The sequence below is a fragment of the Megalopta genalis genome, chromosome 4 (assembly GCF_051020955.1).
Source record: "Megalopta genalis isolate 19385.01 chromosome 4, iyMegGena1_principal, whole genome shotgun sequence".
NCBI lineage: Eukaryota > Metazoa > Arthropoda > Insecta > Hymenoptera > Halictidae > Megalopta > Megalopta genalis.
The window spans coordinates 30478489-30491080 of record NC_135016.1 but is presented as its reverse complement, the minus strand read 5'-3'; the positions used below and the strand labels follow the sequence as shown (position 1 = coordinate 30491080).

Here is a 12592-nt window from a genome sequence, read left to right as displayed (position 1 = left end):
TCGTTTTTCTCCTCTCATTGTTACTCTTTGTTGCATCTTACTTAAGTTTTGCTTTCAGTTGCTTCTTGCCACTTTTTTCGTCGTTGTGTTACGCAGCACGTAACTTTTTGCTGTTAAATGCGAATAGATATTCTCTATCCAGGAAGTGCTTCATTCATAATAATTACAGACTGTCTGGACACTGTATTAAACTCTTTCTGCGCGACGGTTATAAGACTGGTGGCCCGATGGAATCTGTTTTTTTTTTCATTTTCACTTTAAACTCAAGAACGAGAAATATACAAATATAGCCAGTGGTTGTACTTTACGTGCTATTTTTTTAATATTCGATATTTGTTTACCGTTATCGACAATGTTAGCACTACAAGATTTTTATGTAGCGTCTTATTTTCAGTATCTTAAACAATTCATTTGAGATGTTCCTGGAGTGATAAGGGTTAATATATCTCAAATGATATTAATTTCAGTAGAATTTGATCTATATACATATAATATGCTTTATTGTACAAATTCGTGAAGATTTAGTTTAACGCTATACCTAGGTAACTGTTCTAGTATCTGAACACCCACGATTAATTTCGATAATCGAGATTCTACAATTCAATTAAAGGAATTATAGTCGAAAAATTGTTGATGTTTAAAAAACCCCTGTAATTTCGTGTTAAATAATTATATAACATCCTGTCTGGCCTCATTTTACAGGATGAAGTATGACTTAAACACGGGAGATATCTTCTTTACAATGACCTCTCAAAAATTAATCTACGATTTTTACTCATGGTTTTTCATAAAAAAGGAAAGAGAAAAACAAAATTACAGTCCACTTATCAAATTCGCCCTGTTTATTCCATCTCGATTTATCATTATCTAACACCACTCTACCGCTGATTCTATTTCAAGAAAAGATAGAAAATGGTGGGATAAGAGGTTGTTTACCTGTGCCGGACATCAGGCCATCTCTGAAGAGCAGGTACTCCATCGCAGTGGCCCAGTTGAGGGGAGTGGTGTCGGTGTCGTTGATAGTGAAGGCTAACGTGTAGGCGACATGATTGTGAAGATTTTTGCCGACACCAGGCAGATCATGAACAACCGGAACTCCTACTGCGTTCAACTCCTCGCGAGGTCCGATACCGCTATTCAGAAGTATTTGTGGCGAGTTTACGGCACCTTAAAAAAAGAAATGCCAAAGACATGTAAATGAGGATACCTCGGAGCCTTCTCGCGGGCCGTTGAACTTTCAACGATCCTTTTGCAGAACATGGTAAAATAAATTCTCGGTAAAACGTCAGCCGGTGACCATACGCTTTTCTAAAATTTCACTTCCGCTTTAGGTGACGAATGAGCGAGAGAACGTGACCATGCAACGAAATGTTTCCGTTTCTTTCGTGCCGGCTTGGTTTCGTTCAAATTATGTAGAAAATAATTGCTAAAATAATACAGCAGCTTCTCTGGCTAAATATTATTTGAAATAATTCGAAGATTTAAATCATTTTTCCTCGGATTATTTTGTTATTTGGAATTCATTGGAATTCATTTTTCGTTTTAATTTTCATTCGAGCAAATACTTATTCAAATAAAATCTCGAATACTTTCTGTTTTCACCGTGTCGACAGTACCGACTGCGTCTGGAATACAGATTTACTTTAATACCGGACGTTTCTCTGACGAACTTTTCGAAGCAAGAACACTTGTGAAAGCAAATGCGGCAAAACTAGGAACTCTTTCGTGCTTTATATCAATTCATTAATTTAGTTCAATATCTTGCGTGAAATGATTTGTTATTTTATTTGAGACATTATTTTACAATAATTCGTTCGAACGAAGTACGATATAATACTATCTTTCATTTATATAATCGTTATAATTATATTTCAAACCAATATAATTATATAATAATAATTATATTTGTAAAACGGCGATGATAAAGAATTTGCATAATATAAACATTACTTTCGGTGACCATCGAAATACATTGAATCAAAATGACCCGGCAACTGCAATCCAAGGATTAAAGCTTTTCTGATTTATGCAACGAGTTGTGTTGTATTCAGATCGATTTAATTACTGACGATGAATTGCCTTTGAAGCGTCACTTGGGATAGCATGACCAGACAAAATTGCGACTCCGAGCGACTGGCGATATCGATAGGCCACTCGTAACGAAAATCGGAACCGTGGGCAACCTTGGGTTCAATGTTCTTCACACTATAATTGCCCTGTGTACACAAGAGTCATCAATAGCGCATTAACCGAACGTGTCCTCTTTCGCGGCGATTGCTATATGTAATACTTGTCCTGCGAAGGACACGAAATTTCTATTATCCGCGTGGATATCGATGCTTGATTCTTGTGTAAACAGTGACTCAGCATATTCAGTTAGACGAAAACAATTATAGCGCAGAACAACGGGATGGGACACATTGGATAATTATTCGCGTGAATATTATTAGAGACATCGTTGAAATCCTCTATTAGATTTGATATGCTAACTGTTGCAAGAATAAAATAATATCCCGTATTTTCGTGCTGTATAAATAAATGGAAACCAAGTTGAACAACTTTAGATAGTAATCTGACACTTTACAGTATTATAACATTGAATTGTCAGTGGCAGAACTCTTCGCGCAATTTGTAACTAATTTTCATTCTTGAGATACAATAGCTTTCGCTTAATATAGACGCACATTTCCTCCGTTTAATGAAGAATTTCTAAATACAGACTTCCGAGGTCAGATTGATATAATAAATGTACGATAAACGTTCTGAGCCAAGATTTCCGATTCCTTGAAACATTTCGTTCTTTGAATAACTTCACCATTTATCGACTAATTACCGCTATCACGCATCTGTTTAAGGACGACGCGCGTGAAATTCTGATCTCATATACATATAATTATCGAGCTACTGAATTGGATGAAGCAATCAGAGAGAAACTGTTTATGTCAGTGCGTTATTACAGATCCGATGGATCTCATTACTGAAACGATTTCCTTTCTGATTTCCTAGTCTAATAAGCACGAATTGCATATTGGTAGCTGCCTTTTACAAGTACTCGGTGATTTTATAGAACGTTGCATAAGGCAGAGGAACATTTTATTTTATTTTATTAACATTTCTACAGTCTATATATAAATTACTCAGAGAGACTCTCAATACCTTTTCCGGTTAAAATAAAGATATTCGACTTGCAATGATCTTCAAAATATTTCGCAGGTGAAAAGATGTTGAAATTGAAAAGTCATTGGATGTACGTACCGTCTAGTAATTCATTAGCATTTAGAAAACATCGGTTTTGAACTTATTGTTATATTTAGTAAATGATTATAAAGTCGCTATAACTGAATATTTAAAAATATTACTGGTTTCATTAGGCTCACCTTGTGCCAAGAAAAGTGATAGTGAAATACTAAGTTGTCAGTCACATTGCATAATGTAACAGTTGTAAAGTTGCACCTATCGGTCGAAGTATTATACAGAGGACAAGTTCCATAAACTTACGTGATAATTTTGCAGGTTGAAGGTGGTTCTTTAGATAATTATATTCGGTAGCACACTCGACGCTTCGAATATCGTATGTACATATTTTACACTTTCCATACAATTTGTACGCCTGTTTTATACAAATGATCGAATTTTTATTGATGTGCTAATAATAATAACAATAATATTTAGATTCCCGTTGTTAGAGCCGATTATTGTGGGATGACCAATATTGCTGTGCCTTCGGTTTGTTTTCGGGTATAATTTACATATATTTATCGAGCAAGACATATTCAATTTATTTCTTAAAAAAAAGAAACAAATAGAAGAATACTAAAATTTAATACGCCTTATTCAATTTTAAAGTTAATTATGCCCGAAGAAAACCGAAGGCACAGCAATTGGGCACCTTATGGTAACACCGTTTTTACTACCCTATATTATTATTACGTAGTATTCTTTGTATACTATTGTATGTATAATAGCAACAAATGCGCTATCGATAGATTGTGCTTGTCTCAAGGAAATCACTTTCGCAATCATGGCATCTCATTTTGCATAAAGATCCGTAGTGGTAATGGTATAGCATTATAACAGTCTAGTTACCATACGTATAACTTCCTTGTCAATGAAGAGATGCGTCGATCAATGGAATCGAGTACACTCGTTTTAAACGGTATACTGGAGTCACATTACGAAAATTCTAATGATTCTTATTATGTAACGTAATTACCTCCGCTTATGATGACTTCTTTGGCCACCGATACGCGATGGAATTTGTCGTCGTGAACGAATTCCACGCCGACCGCTCTTTTGTTGTTGTCGAATAGGATTTTGGTTGCCGTGGAGTTGAGCATTATATGCAAATTTGGCCGATTTCTAGCCGGCCGAAGGAACGCTCGAGCAGTCGAAAGCCGGGAACCGTTTCTAGAGGTTGTTTGAGCAATTGCGAATCCGGTATGAGTTCGTCCATTCAGATCTACGTTCCCGTATCCTGAAAGCAAGTCAAACAATAATTAATTTCCCTTCTTGCCAAATGTGTCATTTTAACCACGCGCATTGTAACATCGAGTCAGTCCCGTGACGAAAAGCACGATTTATTGGATACGTATCTTTTCCGTTTCTTTTAATCTGAAATAAAGTTCTAATCTGCTGTTTCTTTTGTCAACATTTAACAATTAGAGAAAAATATATATACATATTTTTTATAGGGAACTATGGATGACAAAGAAGCTCTAATCATTCTAGTTGCCTAATCATATGGCAAGTGGTTACGTAGAAGAGAAAAAATGACAAAAATTAAAATATTAAACATAAAAACGTCAGAAGAATTTCAGCGAACTGTTGCCTTAAAATCAATTTCTTATAATTATTGAGAACAACCCAATCCAAACCGCTGTTTCTTGCATAAAATTATTATTTTGCATAAAGATCTACGATCTATATAGCTAACGGTACAATCCCGTCACAAAATATTTCGAACTCAAAAATATTTCGAACTTGTTCCACAACCTAATAGTTCAAGCTTGAAATAGACGAACGATCATCATGCCGCGTATCGCTTTTTTCCATGTAAACCATTCGAATACGTTTATGCATTTGAATTGATTTAATTTTACAAGCGTTTTCTATTCTGCGTGCAACGTGCTGCGCTTTTTAAAATTCAACACGTATAGTGCGTTTAAAATCCGACACGTGCAACGCTGCTTGTGTCTACACGCAATCGATTCAGTTGGCTATCGAAACGCGGGACAACGCGAAAAGACATTCATCATTGTATTCGGATTATACTAAAAAAATGATTTTTATGCGTTTATGAGAAACCTGTGTAGATCAAATGCAAAAAAGTGAAACCCATTCAAGGAATTAAAAACTATATATACCGTTGTATTATTTTTAGCTTATTAAAATCGTTTAGAAAAGTGATATGTATATGTGTATGTAGCTCCTCTATCTTGTGATGCACAATTGTAATTGCGTTTGATGCACAAATAATATCTTATTTCGTGTAATTACATATTGCGCGTCAATTAAATTATTTTTTCCCAAAGTTTGTCGCTTTATTTTATACGAGAGCTACACGAGGTTTAAAAAATGGTTTTAATTATTAAATTACGAGTTCCAAATTTGTTAATATACCGGTGTTCAGATTGCAAATAGCATAAATTCAATAAATTCTGAAGAAAGACATTCTTGTTAATTTTATAATATAAAATAGTCACATTTTGCACAGATCCAGCGCTAATAATTAAGTATAAACGACATAAGTCAAGCGTGATTCCGTTAATTTGATTTTCGATCACGCCGTTAATGACCCGATATTGCTCAAGGATAGCAACCTTGATCGTTCGTGGTCAAATTGTTTTCGTTGCAACTAAATCGAGCGCCAATTACAAGTAGCAACAAGGCCGGCGGCGTACATTAATTGCCGAATTGCGTTTTCCGGCGGATAATTCGACTGTGATGAAACGCCGGCTGGCGAGATCGATGTCGTAATTCATTAGCCGTGAGCAACGTTCACGTAACGACTCTTTCGACGAACGTCGAAACAGTTCATTAGATCTAAGTGAACTGTACCAGGTAAATAAAAAAGAAACGGTTCCTCGCCGTCACGTAATAACTGGTTCCGTGTGATTCGCTTAAGGGGAGCGTGGTTCTTCGACCAGTTTTGAGCGACGGTTCTTTTTCGCTTCGTCCAGATTGCGATGCTTGTGATAAATTCGAGTTTAATAAGAGGTTAGCGGATCCGACAAATTATGGCCACCGTTCGTTTCTTTCTTCATTATTAATTCTTACCGTGTTGGAATTTTTTAATGCGCGACTTCTTGTTACTTCTCGAATACAATTGTTGGCCGCCCTGTTCATTAAACGCGAATTCAATTACAATCTTAATTCGACACAGAATGCGTTGTAACCGGTGGCACATGTAACTGACGAAAGAATAATTTCCTACGAAGATAATTCGAATGATAGTAATTCAGATATAAATATGAAAGATATAGAATAAAGGTGATACGTGAACTGATCTTGAAAAATTATATCTGAATTTTGATTGGGTACACGCGTTAAAGCGTGCGCTTTAGCCGACTTGTCTGATCACTATTCGGCACTTCTACTTACTCTAGGCGCGGATGTAACTAGATCGCGGATTTTTATGCAAAATAACATCTTTATTTCGTTTTCTAATAATTTCAATGAATTGAAAACAACGCAACAGTATTTCTAAATTCCTTGAATTGTTTCTACTATTTTGTATTTGACCCGATCATTTTTGTTATAAACGCATAAAATCCGCAGTTTATTAATAACAATTTAGGAAAGTCTCTTTTCGGCCTTGTCTATCGGTAAACATAGTTCCTTGTTATTTTCCAATTAAATTGCGATTCGGATTATTTATTATCTGTATTATCTTTATGAAACTACACATATAATAGCTTTTCGGACAAAATTCGTTGCGCGACAGCATTGCAGATAATCGAAGACAATCAAAAGACGTGTAACGTATATTTACCTAGTTCCTTTCCAGCCTCGAGGAGAGCGTAGCTCAATGGTGGATGATAAGGGAACTGCGTAACCGTAAGAGGTCCACCGACGCCGTGATAACCATAATCCATAGTGTTCGCCTGAAGATTATCTTCGCTCCTGATGAAATATGGAAGGACATCTTGATAAGACCATCCTACGTTGCCAAGCCTGGCCCAGTCATCGTAATCCTTTCGCGAACCTCTCATGTATGTCATTCCATTCATGACGCTGGTGCCTCCTAGTACCTAAAGAATTTCATTAGATGGAAAGTGTTACACTTGCATAACTATCCCTTGGAACGCGCAGTCATTCTTTGTATCGATAAATAATTGATTACATTTCTCAGCGGGGTAACTTTATAATTTATTTATTCGATCTAGAAAGCGTTGGACAACGACTCGTAAATAAATTGCCGCTTACATAAATATCGTTAACATTCATAATGAACTCCATTCTATAGTTCATAAAGTATCAATTGATTGCGATACAAGGTAATAATGATGACAGGGTACGGTCGTAAACAAATATACATATGTGAACACCTTTTGGAACGGAATGACTTTTCTACGCATGCATCGAACGATTCGAATTTGTTTCGAGACGATAGAAGGGCTAGTTCGCTACACATAATTGCGTAATAAATTTTTGTAAAAATTGCAATTGGGGGGAAACATTTTTATCCGAGCATATAATGAAAATTTAAAGACCTCGGTAATTTACATGCATACAAACATGCGATAAATGCTCGTTCAATAGATCGTTGTAGATAACTTATTAATATTATAGTCGATTAACATCGCATATTCGCATTTCGATATTACCTATTTGCTATTGAAATATTGATCTCAGACTACGTACTTTCCCTCTTGGCCAATAGCATTTTTTGTCATTTTGATTCAGGCATGCACCATCCTCGCTCTCCGTGGAATACTGCCAATCAATATTAGATCCGATGAAATTGAAGAAAAACGATGGTATTTGCGTTCCAGTCGGTTCGTCTAGTCCAGCCTCCAGTAATAACACAGAAAATCGTGATTCCTCCGATAATCTAGCAGCGACTGTTGCACCGGCGCTGCCACCACCTATTACAACGAAGTCGTACCTGAACATAAATATTCGTCGTTTTAATCGAATGGCGCGATAAGTTAATTTTCTCGAGATAGCAGAATCTAACCGATAGAACTGGTATACTAAGATCACGAGTGACACGAACATTATATTTCTATCCTATTTCGTGGTAACAGATTAATTTCACTGTTATTCGGTCGAAGTGATTGTTACAAAATTTAATATAAGAATATCAGAAACACATATTAAATATTCAGAAGACAAGCATCGTTTTATATTAAAATTTTTCTTCCCATAGAAAATGAAACTTTTAGTCGAAGTCTATCACTTTGCATACTTTTGTGTTACTTCAATTGGAACATTACTCGTTGCAATACGATTGCAATCTTTTGATATAATGTACATAAGAATGCAAAATACTTTTGTGTTATTTCATTTTGTAAACTACTCTTGCAATACGATTGCAACCGATTTGTATAAAGTTTCATTTAGCATTTGAGAGACCAACAGTGTTTTCCATTAACAGTCAACTTGTCTCGCGGTTACAATGCAATCTTTCGATATAATGTAACATAAGAATGCAAAATACTTTTGTGTTATTTCATTTTGTAAACTACTCTTGCAATACGATTGCAACCGATTTGTATAAAGTTTCATTTAGCATTTGAGAGACCAACAGTGTTTTCCATTAATAGTCAACTTGTCTCGCGGTTACAATGCAATCTTTCGATATAATGTAACGTAAGAATGCAAAATACTTTTGTGTTATTTCATTTTGTAAACTACTCTTGCAATACGATTGCAACCGATTTGTATAAAGTTTCATTTAGCATTTGAAAGACCAACAGTGTTTTCCATTAACAGTCAACTTGTCTCGCGGTTACAATGCAATCTTTCGATATAATGTAACGTAAGAATACAAAATACTTTTGTGTTATTTCATTTTGTAAACTACTCTTGCAATACGATTGCAACCGATTTGTATAAAGATTCATTTAGCATTTGAAAGACCAACAGTGTTTTCCATTAATAGTCAACTTGTTTCGCGGTTACAATGCAACACCGTGTTGTGTAAAACTAAAAGGTGGGCCGCTCCTTTGGACAAGGTTACATTGGCGATTTCATTTTCTCCGAGGGGACAGGTTCACTAGCCGGCTGTTGTTCCCTCGACGACAAAAAGAAAAGACTCTGGTTACAATGTCTTACGAATTAGAAACTGGGTTAAAGGAACGAGAGCCTCGGCTAGGGGCAGAGTCAAGCGAAAGGTGGATTTCTCAGCACAGTTCGTTGGAGACGCTCGTGTGAAGTAGTAATGGTATTTTGAATGCCACGAGCCACGTACAGACGTGCGCACTTTGTGCAGCATAGGTTTGCCTCATTGGGGGACGACAACTTACTTTTATGCACTGAAACGTGAGCCTAAGTCATGAATGTATGTTGTACTCTGGCAGAAACTATTCGATTAAACGTTATGAACGTCTGTCATTCCGGCTACTCCTACGTTTCACGCGGAAGATATTTTCGTTAGTTAAATCTAGATGCAACGATAAGAAAATTTGTCGCTTAACGCGTTAAAGTGTCGAAAATCAAATCCAAAAATTCCCTCAAAATCAAAGTAATTTAGTTAACGAATCTGAAACTAGAAAGTTGAAATTTATCATAGTGGATGATACTTTAACGCTTTTGCATTCTAAACATGTTAGTAAAATTGAATTAAGTTCTCAAAATGTGAATTTCGAGAACATCTTCGTTTAAATGTTTCTATAACATTGGACATATCTGTGGACAGCGATTTATTGTATTTTTAGTAAAAAGACAGAGCGATATTCCTATTTTTCTGAAACATATATATTTCCTATGATATTTATTTAACATACGTACGATATTATTTTTCCTTTTCAATGTACGCTCCAACAATTCTTTCAGCAAACACGTACACGATTTTGATCGAATTTTTTCTACCGCATGTTGTGCTGCCACACAAATATTTGCTTTCAATATTTATCCTAGCTTACAAATTGGTTTTCGTCGTTTCCTTTGTCCTTTTTTATTCGCGTTTATTTTTCACGTCAGAGAAAATGTACCAAAATAGCATAACATGTATGCTATTGCCTTCGGCAATAGCAAACTGGACGGCTTTTGTTTCGGACAGAATTGGACGACCAATATTGCAGACATGATCGATATTAAGCAACTAGCTGTTGCAATCCCTTCGAAAAGTGTGTAAGTTACTGTAATTATACTGTATGCGTTTGATTTTCTGTACATCTTGTTTAAAATATATAAGATATATAATTTAGTAAAGAATATTAAAGTATATAGCTTTCTTAATCAGTGAGCTGTTTTTGACGAGTGTACTTGTCACGAAGAAATGGCAACATTTTGTGTTACGGTATGTATATTTGTCAAAAGCAGCTAACTGGTTTTAGATATTCATGTTAGAATCAAATGGAGAAATCTACAAAGTAGTTCATTCTTTCTTGATTTTTAAAACCGAAGAAAAACTTTGAATACTGCAAATTTGTACAATTTTTCCAGACGGACAATCACACGTTCTTCAGTTAAAATTAACCCTTTGCACTCGAGTGATGACTCTGAGGCACCACTAAAATTGTTATATTCGCGTTCCAAGATAATTTTTATATTATCAAAGTTTAGATTTAAAAAAATGATTAAAAGCGTAACTGTTGTATGAATTACGAGACTCAATTTCATATGCATAAAATGCACTTTGTCATATAAAATAGAAATACTATAAGCCAGAAAGATTGTTTTAGATTCACAGTTAAAACGGCTTCGAGTGCAAAGGGTTAAGAAATAGATAACATTGTTGTTCAATTAAAGTAGAACACATCGTAGGCATGTATTACTCATTAATATCGCAGTGAATGAAATAGAACAAATTATATTCACTCGCATGTAACTGAATTGTTAAATATTTTAAAGTATCTCCAATCTTTCCAAACAACATCCTTTAACCCCGCGAGATACAATGATGAGTCGGGGTCGTCATTCGTTTCACGTACTTTTGCGTAGATTTTAAAGAGTCTAACTCGTCAAGAGCTGTTTTTCGGCGGACGCCGTGCAGTATATTATTAGATCACTCAGTTGCTTCGCTCGTGCGCCGATTCTGGTTTATTTACAATGTTCAAGATGCCCCACCCTTCCACCTCGTCGATAGTACCGACAACAAAGTTGCATCCACAAATCAGTAATCCAAATTTCAAAATAAAACTTTCTCTTCTCCTCAGCTTGCACATAACCGTTCAGTTGAGCCAATAAATTAAATAGTATTTTTCGGACGCATCAAATTCCGTTTTATTTGTATGTCAAGCAGTTAATAAAAAAAGATTAAATAGATAACAATAGTTACTATGTAATCAAGTGTTCCAGTGAATGAAATCTTATTCACTCACTTAATAATACATTGCAAAATAATTTTAATAAAAATGACAAAATATACAACACCGTTAAACAAGTGTGAAATCATAGTAGAACTAAAATTAGACATAAACACGTGTCATTCAGAAGTTATACGCTCTCGCATAAATAAAACTGTAGCTTTCAATTTATTCATTCACTTTATCGACATATACCTAATGACGGAACGTACAGTAATGTCTCCCTAACTGACGCTCAGATTACGCACAAAAATGGACAATTCGAGAAGAGGAGATACGATTGTACGAGCCTCGCAGCTCGTTTTTTATAGTTGTCGACAATTCGTAACTATACAAATGAACCGCGAGGATCGAATAATCGTATCTTCCCTTTCGAAATTGTCCATTTTTCTGGACAATCTGAGCGTCAATTAGAGAGACATTACTGTACAGTAATGTTTCCCTTACTGACGCTCAGATTGTGTACAAAAATGGACAATTCGGGAAGAGGAGATACTATTATTCGAGCCTTGCGGTTCGTTTTTATAATTGTTGAAAATCGGTAACTATAAAAACGAGTCGCAAGGCCCGAATAATCATATCTCCTTTTCCCAAATTATCCATTTTAGTGGACAATCTGAGCGTCAGTAAGGGAGACATTACTGTATATCGTTTCAGAACATTCCACATTCCACGAACATGAAAAGCGTTCATCCGCGCCGGAGTTCAAGCTTCGGAAATTATAATATTGTAGTACATACTGTACAGATCGTGTAATTGGCTGTTGTCGAATACCGTTTGCCTGTCAGTGTCATTGGTCATGGTAATAGAATTCCGCGTTACTCAACGGAATGCTTCACGGTCCATTGGTTTTGATGGACTTTCAATCTCTTCCAATTATCATTCGCTATCATTCTCGGTTTTCTCGAGCCGCGACGAAGATCTAATAGGCTCGGGGCGCCGCCGGTTGCTTCAGTCCGCATCCGGTATACATAAGTGCAAACGCGGATGCATCGGCTGGATGTGATGTAACGTGGGAGAATCATCGGAACAATGGCCCCGGGCTATTACACGTAGACACACGTACGCAACAATTTTACGGATAGTCGTGCATGGATGCTCACTTCCGAGAGGGAGAC

General features: G+C 36.0%; 1 protein-coding gene across 1 annotated transcript in view; it reads right to left on the bottom strand.

Annotated features, from left to right (window-relative positions):
* LOC117218409 (glucose dehydrogenase [FAD, quinone]) overlaps positions 1–12592 on the bottom strand; it is a 31667-nt gene that overhangs the window by 5460 nt on the left and 13615 nt on the right. The window contains exons 3-6 of the mRNA XM_033466755.2: positions 7864–8107; positions 6992–7250; positions 4214–4474; positions 937–1167 (exon numbers count right to left, since the gene is read on the bottom strand). Of these exons, the coding sequence (XP_033322646.1) occupies positions 937–1167; positions 4214–4474; positions 6992–7250; positions 7864–8107 (995 nt within the window). The remainder of the gene's footprint in view (positions 1–936; positions 1168–4213; positions 4475–6991; positions 7251–7863; positions 8108–12592) is intronic.